The sequence below is a fragment of the Abrus precatorius genome, unplaced genomic scaffold (genome assembly GCF_003935025.1).
Source record: "Abrus precatorius isolate BTA unplaced genomic scaffold, Abrus_2018 Scaffold6, whole genome shotgun sequence".
NCBI classification, from domain to species: Eukaryota; Viridiplantae; Streptophyta; class Magnoliopsida; order Fabales; family Fabaceae; genus Abrus; species Abrus precatorius.
In genome coordinates this window covers 6,924,625-6,936,375 of record NW_020874406.1, presented here as the reverse complement: position 1 = coordinate 6,936,375, position 11,751 = coordinate 6,924,625, and the positions used below count along the sequence as shown (strand labels likewise).

Genomic DNA, 11,751 nt, shown 5'->3' with positions numbered 1-11,751 from the left:
GGTAATATTGTTTATATTCTGTAAAAATATATTATTTGAAAATCAGATTTTATAGGAATTATGATTTATAAAAATATTATAAATGTGTATATATATATATATATATAGACTCACACGGTGAAGTTCATACCTTTTAATTTGATTTTGCTTTTGAGTTTTGTGTAGGGCCCAGTGGGCCAGGGTGATCAGTGAAAGTTTGTCTGGGAGTGAGTCAGAATATGCGAAATGAGAGAGAGAGATATGGTATAGCTGTTTCATGCTGCTTACACACATCCTATGTCGTTTTCTCACGAAGGATTGGGTCCACAGAGCCGTAGGCCTCTCTCTCTCTCTCTCTCTCATTAATTTTTCATATTGTAAAATTTCATTAATTGCTTAAAAGCATTGAGCAAAATCTGGAAATAAAGTTTGAAGGAGAAAAAAAAGGCAGAGAATAATAAATTAAGAGGAGAAAGAAAAAAAAGTAAAGAAAAAGAAACAAGTAAAATGGTGTGTGCTTATGTGTTGGTGTATCTGCATGACACCAAATCAGTGAAGAGACTCACAAAACCTCTGCCTCAAAATTTCTCATTTAAAACTAGCCAACTTGGGAGCAAATTCATATCAAGTGGCCATGGGGGCTGGATTTTCCTTTTTTCCTCTCCAACTCACATCTCTCTGCTTCAACTTTTTCTCTGAAAATTTTTTCCCTTTAGGTTCTCTTCTCTTTTAATCTGCAAGGTCAAAAGGAATTCATTTTTTTAGCTTTTGTTGTTTTGAGATTTGAGATGAGAATTGAAGGACTCAAACTGCATGTGGGTTTTCCAGAATTCTGATTGTGGTCTAACAAAAAATCACTCACTCCAAGTTGATGCAGAAGATATAGACACACACCTGGAGAAGAAAGTTTATTATATATAAAGGCTTTGCTATAAGACATGGCAGCACCTTTTTCTGCAGCATCGCTCTTTGGAATCAGAGAAGAGGATCAGAATCAGATGAAGCAACAACAACATTCCTCAACCCCGCCATCATCTTCAACAACTCCAGCTGCACCCCCTCAGAAGAAAAGGAGAAACCAACCTGGAACACCAAGCAAGTATCTTGAAAATTTTATCTAAAAAAGCGAAAAGAAAATCTAATTAATCTCTGAACCATTTCCCATTAATGAAATCGATTTTTTATTTTTAATTATTTTTGGTTAATTTCATGCAAACATTTCACGGGGCCAACCATTTTTATTATAACTATTTTCCACTTATGCAATTCCATATCTGGGGTGGGGAATAACCCTAACTTTTGAAACATTAATGAGAAATGGGCTGAAATTATATGGGTATCTTATAGAAATCTTTGTCTTCAAGCTTTCTAATTTTTAATGATTTTTTTAATCTTGTGAACTTTGCAACAATTTATTTAGTTGTTTGGCATTATTTTATTTATTGAAATTAATTGGAAGGGATGGAAACACGAAACATGTATGCAGATCCAGATGCGGAGGTGATAGCACTATCTCCAAAGACACTAATGGCAACAAACAGGTTTATATGTGAGGTGTGCAACAAAGGGTTTCAAAGGGAGCAAAACCTACAGCTACACAGAAGAGGACACAACCTGCCTTGGAAGCTAAAGCAGAAGACTACAAAAGAGCCAAAGAGAAAGGTTTATCTGTGTCCGGAGCCCACATGTGTTCACCATGACCCTTCAAGGGCTCTTGGAGACCTCACTGGCATTAAGAAGCACTATTCTCGCAAGCATGGTGAGAAGAAGTGGAAGTGTGACAAGTGCTCCAAGAAATATGCTGTTCAATCAGATTGGAAAGCACATTCCAAAACCTGTGGCACCAGAGAGTACAGATGTGACTGTGGCACCCTCTTCTCGAGGTAATTAATAATTAACAGTTCATGTGCCAAATTGACCAAATAGTTCCATTTTTTTTAAAAATGCATTTTTCTTAGCAGTTTATTGATGAAATTGTAGTTGATAAAGGTTAACACATTTAACAGAGAAAAGGGTATTGGGCATATTAGCAGGAAGTAGTGTTTGGTTTGATTTAGGTTGGTTTGGTTTGGTTTGGAGTTAGGGCTTATTATTAGATTCTTCAGGTGGCTATAGGAAGGAAAGGGGCTTAGATGCTTTCTTTTTCTATTGAGTTTGGTTTCCTTCCAATTGATTCAGATTCTGTCCTCTCTTTCACTCTCTCGGATGGTTTCCTTTGTCATCTTTCTCTTATATTTGGTACGGTGGCCAAGTGAAGTGGAAGGAAACATCCCCCACGTGAATAATCTCTGAAAATCAGAAAAAACACACGGAGGAACAGTTTACAAATTACAACATCCTCTTCTCTCTCTCACTCACAAAATAAAAACCCCAATTCTCTCATTTGATGATCACCTCATAAAACACCATATTTTAACTAATATTTTTGTATTTTTTTTTCTCATTTGAAAATATTATTCTTGTCTATGTGTGTTTTGCACTAGAACGTGCATAAGATCAATTTTTAAGTTCAAACAAACATGCCCCTAGTTTATTTTATTTTTTTCCCCTTCACGTGGTGTTATGGTGTGTGTAGAAGAGAGGGCCTAGTGTAGTGTGGCATTGTTACTGGGTTTGTTCTCTTGTGAGTTGGCTATATGTGCTCAGTACTGTGCTCTTGCAGGTGCTCCTTTTCATGATAACGTCAGGCCCTAACAAACTCCCTATATTTCGTGTTTCCAAATTTTTCTTTGACACTATTTGAAGGAGGTGCTTAAGGTCATGCTGCGTTTAGAACTGCAGTGAATCCGAGTACACCATATTACATACAGACACATAATTTCTTTTCACAATTTTGGTGGCATTGGAATTATATATATAAACATAAACTTATAATAGTTGGAATAAACTCATCATTCTTGTACGGCCTATAAATTTTACTGATTAAATTATTAAAATATTATCATATATATATATATATATATATATTTTAAAAATATTTATTATTTTAATTTTTAGATACATAAATGTAGGATTAAATACCTTTAAATTAATATAAATTTTAGGAATATAATTTATATTATGTGAATTTTTAAATTAATAGTCAACTTTAAGATAAAATTAGCAAATAAAAATTATTAAAAAAATACGAGTAAACTTATTTATACTGATGCAAATTTATCTCTTCTTTTCTAAAAGAATTTGAAACTCCAACTTTCATTTACAAACAACTTATAATAGTATTGACACAAATATCTTCTTTTTTTTCTACATCTCTTTTCTTTTATCAAATTTTATTACTTATCATATTTATTTTCAATTTATCTTTCTCAAAGTTTAGACATCTATTAACTTCCTTGAACCCACTTGAACACATTAGCACCCAGTACTTGAGATATATGATGACATTTCCTATTTAACCGATGGGGAGGGGTTAATTTAGTTTCATTTGTGGAACATCAATTTCTTGAAATGGAGCTTGTTAATTAATTGATTGACTGACCAGTCTTTTTGTCAAGTTTTAGTTAAGTTATTAACCTATATCATACTTTATCTTAGTTGTCTTTTTCGGAATTTTCAGTTATCTTCTTAATTGCTTGAAGTGTCATTCACATTGTTCTTTTATTTAACTACTCATTTCATAAGTACACGCAAATATTTGTCCTCGGGCTCATTATGAATTTTATTGTCCTTTAAGTTCAGATTTTCCTTTATGTGATTTGGTTGTCTTTTACTTGGAATGTCAAGTCCTCCTTCTAGCCATCTATATATATTTCAGGGATCTGTGACACTTCACTATTTTGGTATAGCCATTTTTTTCTTCAGGAGAGTAGTTTGTTTATGGTTTCATGTGACTTATTTATTTAGTTAGGTTTAATAGTAAAATACCTTTTAAAAAATTTTCAATCTTTTGATCTAGACTTATATAACTTATGACAAAAGTGTGGGCCTATAATGTTCTTATACATAATTTTCACCCCAATTCCTATATATTCCCATTTATTATACAAAGGAAAACAGAGAAACTTAAGTTTAAGTTTTTCTCTCCTCAATTTTACCATAAATGAGAATGTAAGAATAATTATTAAAAAAATGAGTGTAAAAGACAAACATTATTCAAACTCAATTGCAATAATTTGTTACAAAAATGCCAGCAACATATATGCATGGACAATGAACTAAATAATAATATTATAATACAAAAACTCATCAATTTCTGTTTCTCTCAATAGTCATTTTTTAAATTAGAAAATTCATATGCAGTTTTTTAACCATTTCTTGGCATTTTTTTAATCAAATTTTATCTATAATTTATGAGTATAAATTTTTAAATAGAAGTATTTTGTGGAGTCTTTTTTTTTTCAAAATAAAAGTACCTCTAGGAGTTTGTTCTTTATCTCACTAAGTCAATTGTTTTTTTAATTAAATATTTATTTTAATTCATTATTATATTTATTTTTATTTTTTTATAAATTTTTAATTTAAAATTCATCTCTTTATTTAATTTATTTAGTATATTAAATATTTAATATTAATAATTGTAATAATTAATTTTTAAAAATTTATAATTTAAGCTTTTCATACTACATGTTTTAAATTATTTAATTAAATTTTTTTTATTTAATAATACTTGTGTAAAGCACATAAAATGTACGGATAATTTACTAGTTAACCTTATTGAATTAAATATTTATTTTTTATAAATAAGATTAAAAATAATATTTAAGAAGATACATTATATATAAATAATTAATATCTTAAATATATATGCATGACATTGGTTTGAATCTACTTAAAATTAAGTTTCTTTTAAATCTCATTTTTTTTATTAAAATAAAACCAGTTTATTAATTTAAAATTTTATAATTAAGTTTAGAAATTTAAAAATAATAAAATATATATATATGAAAGACACAAATTATAATAAATAATTTTTTAATAAAAAATATTATTTATAAATACTTAAACTTATCTCTACGAAATTAAGATAATAAAATCAAAATATAAATATTAAAAATATAAAAGAGTAATTAAACAAACTAATAAGTTACAAATCACAACACAAGGCAGTGAACTGGTCACTCTTCTTTCACCCACTCTAATTTGCTTTTCCTTTCAAAATACTCTATTTTAACATGGTTGATTTACCTTAGATATCTTAAACCATTGTTTGGAATGTGACTGCAGGCGAGACAGTTTCATCACCCACAGGGCCTTCTGTGATGCACTGGCACAAGAAAGTGCAAGACAACCACCCAACCTGAGCAGTGCTATTGGCAACCAAATCTATGGAAACAGCAACATATCCTTAGGCTTATCTCAAATGGGTCCACAGATCCCCTCCATTCATGACCAAAACACCCAATCTAGTGACCTATTGCGTTTTGGTGCTGCAAGGACTGGTCAATTTGACCACATTCTCCCACCAACCCTTGCCTCCTCCTTTAGACCCTCACACCACCACACCATGCAAACCCCTTCATTCTTCATGCCAGAACCAAACCAAAACCAAAATTACCAGCATGATCATCACCAGCCTCAACAAGGGTTAGTGTCAAACAAGTCATTCCAAGGATTAATACAACTCTCTGACCTTAACAATAACATCAACAATTCCCCTTCTGGATCCAACCTCTTCAACCATCCCTTTCTATCCAACCGAGCCAGTAATAACAACAACATTGTTGAAGATCAACACTTCAACAATGAAGGGTCAAATTTCTTCCCAGAAAGTACCATATTGGGCATCACTGATCACCAAACAAGCTCAACAACCGTCCCTTCTCTCTTCAGCACCTCTCTTCAAAACAGCACCAACAACAACGTTTCTCACATGTCAGCAACCGCATTGCTCCAAAAAGCTGCTCAAATGGGTGCTGCAAGTTCCAGCAGCAGCAACAACAACAACCCTGCCTCTTCCCTCCTCAGAAACTTAGGGTCCAAATCTGATCACAGGCCACTTTCTACTTCTGCAAACTATAGCAGCATTTTCAACAACCTGCAAGACATGATGAACATTCCCGGGTTTGAAGTAGCATATGATCATGGGATGAACACCAGAGAACCAAAACTTCAAGGAGTGGGTGTTAACGTTGGAGGTTCTGATAGGCTCACGAGGGACTTTCTTGGCGTCGGTGGTCAGAATCAGATGGTGAGAAGTATGAGTGGTGGAAGTGGAGGAGCTTCACAACAACGTGGTTTCAACTTAAGCTGCTCGGAAGCTGAGACAAATAATGCTGCGCCGTCAGGTCAAGCTTTCGGTGGTGGAGCGAACTTTCAGTGAAGTACAAAAGGTACGTCAAAGAATTCGATCCCTTACATTGGTCATTGTGATTGTTTTTGTTATTATCTGTATGATTACTGCATGATTACATTGATCAGTGTGCGCGTGTACATATGGAACACTTTTTTTTTACTGTTTATTGGTCAATGAGTTTTTAAAAAATTACTGTTTTCTTTTCTTTTTTAAATAATGATACGCAAATAATAAAGTTTTATAGTTTTTATTATGTTACTTATTTTATTTATTATTTTAATTATAAAAGTTTTCATAAAGGCATATTACTACAGAACACAAAGCTTTAGTTTCACCCTAAACATATAACTTTAGTGTCATAACTTTTGTGTTTTTCGAAGTAACAGAAATGTTAGTAATGGTCATTTTTATAATAACAATACCACAGATGTACTATTTTTTAGAAAAAGAGAAAATACATGAAATTATTGAATTTTGTTAAACGTGTTTTTTTTCTCATGCATTTAATGGTGCAAGTAGGGGAGAGAATTCTAATACTCACTTTACATTATTTTATTATTTTCTCTTTCTTTTCATCCTATTCCTTTCCCTAATTAAAGGATGTATATATATACTTTTTGAATGTATCAAATAATAACTTAATTTATTTCAAAAAGTAAGATTATCTTTCAGCTTTTCAATATTTCTCGAGAAAAAGGGGTGTGTTCTGATCCTGACATGTTGTCTTGCATGGGGTGGACAGCGATGTGGTGCAGAACTTTGTTTCTTCTGTTGTCTTCTCTATTCATTTGCTTTCTTTTTTTGATATATTTTAGTGTATATGGGTTGGCAGAGTCATGAATGTCCTTCAACCTAATTGGAGGGGCGATGCCAAACATATCCATGCTCCTATCAACTTTGTTGCTATTATTATTCGGTCTCTTTCTTATCTGTCATTTTCTTTCTTTTAAGTCACAATTAGCTTAGCCATAACGCCATCTATGAAAATAAATAAATAATAATAATAATAATTAGTTAATAAATTTTATGTTGTTATAAAGTTTTTATTTATTCCAAACCCACATGTTAATTTCATTATATACTATTTTGAGTTTAGTTAATTTTATATAAAGTTTTGTTGGAAATAGACGTATATTACCTTTAATTATATTACTGAATTAGTATCACTATAATATATTGAGAAAATCAATAAATAGTAAAATATAATTTTAATTATGTGTTTGTGGGTATTATATATAAACTAAATATTGTGGTAGCCATTTATTTCTTTAAGCTAGTACTTTATAAATGGTTTTAAATTTTAAAATCCCAAGAAATAGTAACTCAATAACAAAAAGTTTTACCTAAATAATTTATTGGCTTATGCAGCCACAGTTAAAACAAAATTTACTTATCTTATAATATTTTGTTAAATAATATGTCTAATGATATTTTTGCGCCGTGAATTTGGAAAATTCTTTGTGCTAGAAAATTATTGGAAATTTTACATATAAAATATTCTAAGTTTTAAAAAAAGTGTTAGCTACATCCTCTTCAATACATTTTTTTATGTCATTAATTTTTTAAAAGTCAAAATAAATTTTTAAAAATATCATCTTTTAAGATAAATATTTTGATATTTTAAAACATTAACTAATCAAAAACATATTAAAAGTGTATTAAAAAAATATTATTTGTATTTTTTTAATTTAAAATATTGTGAGAAATTACAATTATTAGTTTTATTATAATTTATTTAGATTTTCATAAGGTGGTCCCATGGGATGGGAAACAGAAAGAAAAGGAATCACTGACGTTTTAGGAATTTGAATTACTATGTCTTTCAGCTTTATTGACTATTTGACTTATGCTTGCACGTTATTTTACATATATGTTAAGTTTGAACTTTCATGATCGCATCTTAAGTACAAATTGCACTAAGTTGAAATAGTATGCTGCAACTTTTTGTTTCTGAGAGTGAGACATGGGTAAGAAATACAAATTTGAGAAGCTTTTCTTGTCTTTTTCTCTGAACCTGTGGAGAGTAAACACACACCAAAAAAGTGTCATTTATCAATAACTTTTGTTAGTATAATTTTGTTTAATAAAATGTAATTATTAGTTAGCAATTAATCTGTTAATTATAATTATTCGAGTTTGGGTTTTTGCAGGGATGTCAACTTGTTCCATTGATGGCTAATTAGTCCATCTATTTTGGTTTACCGGAGCAACATTGTGAAAGCATATTGGAGTTTCTGTATAGACATAGCTATAGCCTCAAGTTTTTCAAACAAGTGAAAATTGTGGAAGCATATGAAAATTGACTACCATGCATCAACATACTGTTAAAACATAAGCTAATTGTTATTAGGATTTCAAACAAAATTTTCATGGTTTTAACTTATTACATTTTGTTATTAGACAATGCTTTAATATGTATATGGGAGTACCGGTCATTGCGCCATATACATAAATATTACCATCATTTGCTCTTTTACTTAGTCATATAAAAAACTCTCGCCTTTTTGTATGTAACTTCTTTTTCCATGACCAATACTTAGAAAGGAGTCATTTAACTCAACTTTATTAAAAATAAAAGGGTTAAACTTAAAGATGATAATCATCCCACGTGAAACTTATATTTTTTATGTAAAGTTATCAAGAAATAAAGACAAAAAAATAGAATAAAAGTGCACTTAAATTTATGAAAGATAATTTATAGTAAAAGCTCTTTTTTTTTTGGCTTTCAAGTTATTTTGCACAATTGTTTTACTCTTTTTCTAATGATGAAATATTATAAAAGAAAATTATATATTTGATTTGGGGACCATAACCGTTTATGTATAACACTCAAATACGTTTTCATAAATAGTTATGCCTTTTAAACCTTATACAGATTTTCTTTTCTAAAAGTTATAATTATCAAACTTATTTTTAATTTGACCCATTATAAAAAAAATATTTATTGTATCTTTTACATGATAAAGTCCAGTGAGATATTATACATTCCAATAAGTTTATCTTTGTAATACCACCTTAATAGGCAGGTCTAGCCCAAGCATGAGGTCACTAAAGCCTACACTTAACGCCTCTGATGTTTATAAATAACAACGTCTTTATAAATAATATTACTTAGTTATTTATTTTATTTGAAAAATTATTAATTAACATATATATAATATTCAGGCTAAATATTTTTTATCCACAACAAAGAAGTTGATTATCGTATTGTGACATTTTTTTCCTGATTAATAATAACTTTGTGTATCTTATTATTTAAGTTTTACTCTCACCGACATATAGATTGTCATGAATATTGATTATATATTGCATATACTTATAATTAACAAAATATTATTTTACGATGAATAAAATTTTATATTAATTCAGATTGTTAAAAAGATTTTTTAAAACCAATAATTCATATTATTTTAGGATAAATACAATTTAAATAAAAATTGATTAAATATTAGTTAAATTTATAAATTAGTTTTTTAACTCTTAATTTTGTTTCACTTGGATCTTCTAATTCTTTTTTTATCGTATAGGTCCCGTCTCTTACAAATCTATATTAAGTTAGGACTCTCCGTTAAACTTGATCAATGACATTACTAATTTTATATTAAGTGTTACTAACTTTGTTAAAATGAAATAAGATGTGAATTATTCTTCTTTTTTAAGTGACGTTTCGTATACCATATATAAATACAAAGGAAACACATTGAAGAAGAAATAAAAAACATAAAATTTATCATCGTACATTGGCAAAATATTAAAGTGAATCTTGTGAAGGTTTTGAAAAACATTCATTTAGAAGAAAATTTTTATTGAAGGCATATGAATTTTTTAGTATATTTTGTGTTTGTTGGTTTTGGGAGATATTTTGTTGTTATATTACAATGTTAGGTGTTCAAAGAAGAAGTGTTAGAAAGGGATTGTAGTTTTAAATTGTTGAATTGTATTTTTATTCTGAAATTTTCTATTTGTATGTGTTGCAATTGAAGTTGCAGTGTAAAAATATGACAAATTGTAAATGGAATTGAGAGATACATAGATTAAAATAGTTGTAACAATGATTTTTAAATAATCTTTTTAAACTTAAAAAAAAAGTGATTTGTTTAACCAAATTTGAGTTCATAAATCTAATCACACACATGAAAGGTATTTACATGTCACAACATTTATAAAACGATTACATTAAATTTTTCAAAAATCAAAGTCTTATCGTACCCCTAAATTTTCATATTTTATTTATTAAAAAGAAGAAAAAAAAGGGAGATAAGTTTTAAAATAATTGAGTCTGCTTACGTATTAATCCTTTTGTGTAATGAGAAATAAAAGTTATGTAGTTTCATGTAGTTGTAAATAGAATTTTTTTTTTCAAAAGATATAAATTTTTTTAGTATAAATAATAATATCTTTATAAATAATATTATTTATTCATTTTATTTAAAAAGTTATTAATTAACATATATATAATATTCAGGCTAAATATTTCTATATCTATACCAAAGAAAGTTGATTATCTTACTGTGACATTTTTTTTTCCTGATTAATAACTACTTTGTGTATCTTATTATTTAAGTTTTACTTTTTTATTAGTCTAAGCAAAGTCACCAACGTATAGATTGTCTGATTATATACTACATATAATTATAATTAACAGAATATTATTTTACGATGAATAAAATTTTATATTAATTCATATTGTTAAATAGATTTTTTAAAATAATAATTCATATTATTTTAGAATGAATAAATTTTAAATAAAAATTGTTTAAATATTAGTTAAAATTATAAATTAGTCCCTTAATTCTTAGTTTTGTTTCACTTTAATCTTTTAATTTTTGTTTTTTTAATCATATAGGTCCTATATCTTGCAAATTTATTTTAAGTTAGGACTCTTTGTTAAACTTGAATAACGGTGTTACTAATTTTACACCAACTATTACTAATTTTATTGAAATGAAATCAGATATTGAATAAGATAATATTATTATTCTTTTTTAAGTGACGTTTCTTGTACCACATATAAGTACAAAGGAAGCGTATATTAAAGGAAAAATAAAAAGCGTAAAATTCATCACCCAAAATATTGCATTGAATCTTGTGAAGGTTTTGAAAATATTCATCTAGAAGAAAAGTCTTGTTGAAGGCGTATGAAATTATTAAGCTTATTTTATATTTTGTTGGTTTTAAGGAGTATTATTGTCAAAAGCGAGAGAAACCTCATTCCTCTCTCTCTCTTTTCACCTCATGTCGCCCCAAGATAGCAGTGAAGAAGAATGACAAATAAAAAATAGAATGGAGAAAAATAGATTGAAATATTATAATCAAGATTTTTTAAAAAATTATGTAAAACTTAAAAAAAATAGTTTGCTTGACCAAATTCAAGTTAAATGTCTAATTATGCATCTATAAGGTATTAACATCTCACAACATCCATAAAACAGTTACTTGTGTGTTTCTTAGTTGACTGTAAGTGTGTTAGTGGGAGTATCTGTCCATTTGTGAGTGTGATAAAAAGAAGTGTCAAGGAAAAGCATGTTGGGGAGAGA

The 11,751-nt window shown here is 28.7% G+C and overlaps 1 protein-coding gene across 4 annotated transcripts; it reads left to right on the top strand.

The window, feature by feature from the left end:
• The first annotated feature begins 307 nt into the window (after window positions 1-307).
• LOC113869389 (protein indeterminate-domain 5, chloroplastic-like) lies at window positions 308-8,721 on the top strand. Of its 4 annotated transcripts, XM_027505694.1 has the most exons (5): window positions 394-720; window positions 857-1,074; window positions 1,466-1,862; window positions 5,146-6,251; window positions 6,957-7,077. In XM_027505694.1, the coding sequence occupies exons 2-4, from the start codon at window positions 918-920 to the stop codon at window positions 6,239-6,241; spliced, it is 1,650 nt and encodes a 549-aa protein (XP_027361495.1). In that variant the 5' UTR covers window positions 394-720; window positions 857-917; the 3' UTR covers window positions 6,242-6,251; window positions 6,957-7,077. The 4 variants fall into 4 exon arrangements, with proteins under 4 accessions (XP_027361492.1, XP_027361495.1, XP_027361491.1 ...); XM_027505691.1 differs by lacking the exon at window positions 6,957-7,077 and adding an exon at window positions 8,365-8,721 and having other exon boundaries at window positions 308-1,074; XM_027505690.1 differs by having other exon boundaries at window positions 394-1,074; window positions 1,439-1,862; window positions 6,957-7,141.
• The last annotated feature ends 3,030 nt before the right edge of the window (window positions 8,722-11,751 follow it).

Coding starts and splice junctions, on each gene's coding strand:
- LOC113869389 (XM_027505690.1), top strand. CDS start 918: ATGGCAGCACCTTTTTCTGCAGCATCGCTCTTTGGAATCAGAGAAGAG. Junction 1,075..1,438: donor AAACCAACCTGGAACACCAA/GCAAGTATCTTG, acceptor ATTAATTGGAAG/GGATGGAAACACGAAACATG. Junction 1,863..5,145: donor TGTGGCACCCTCTTCTCGAG/GTAATTAATAAT, acceptor ATGTGACTGCAG/GCGAGACAGTTTCATCACCC.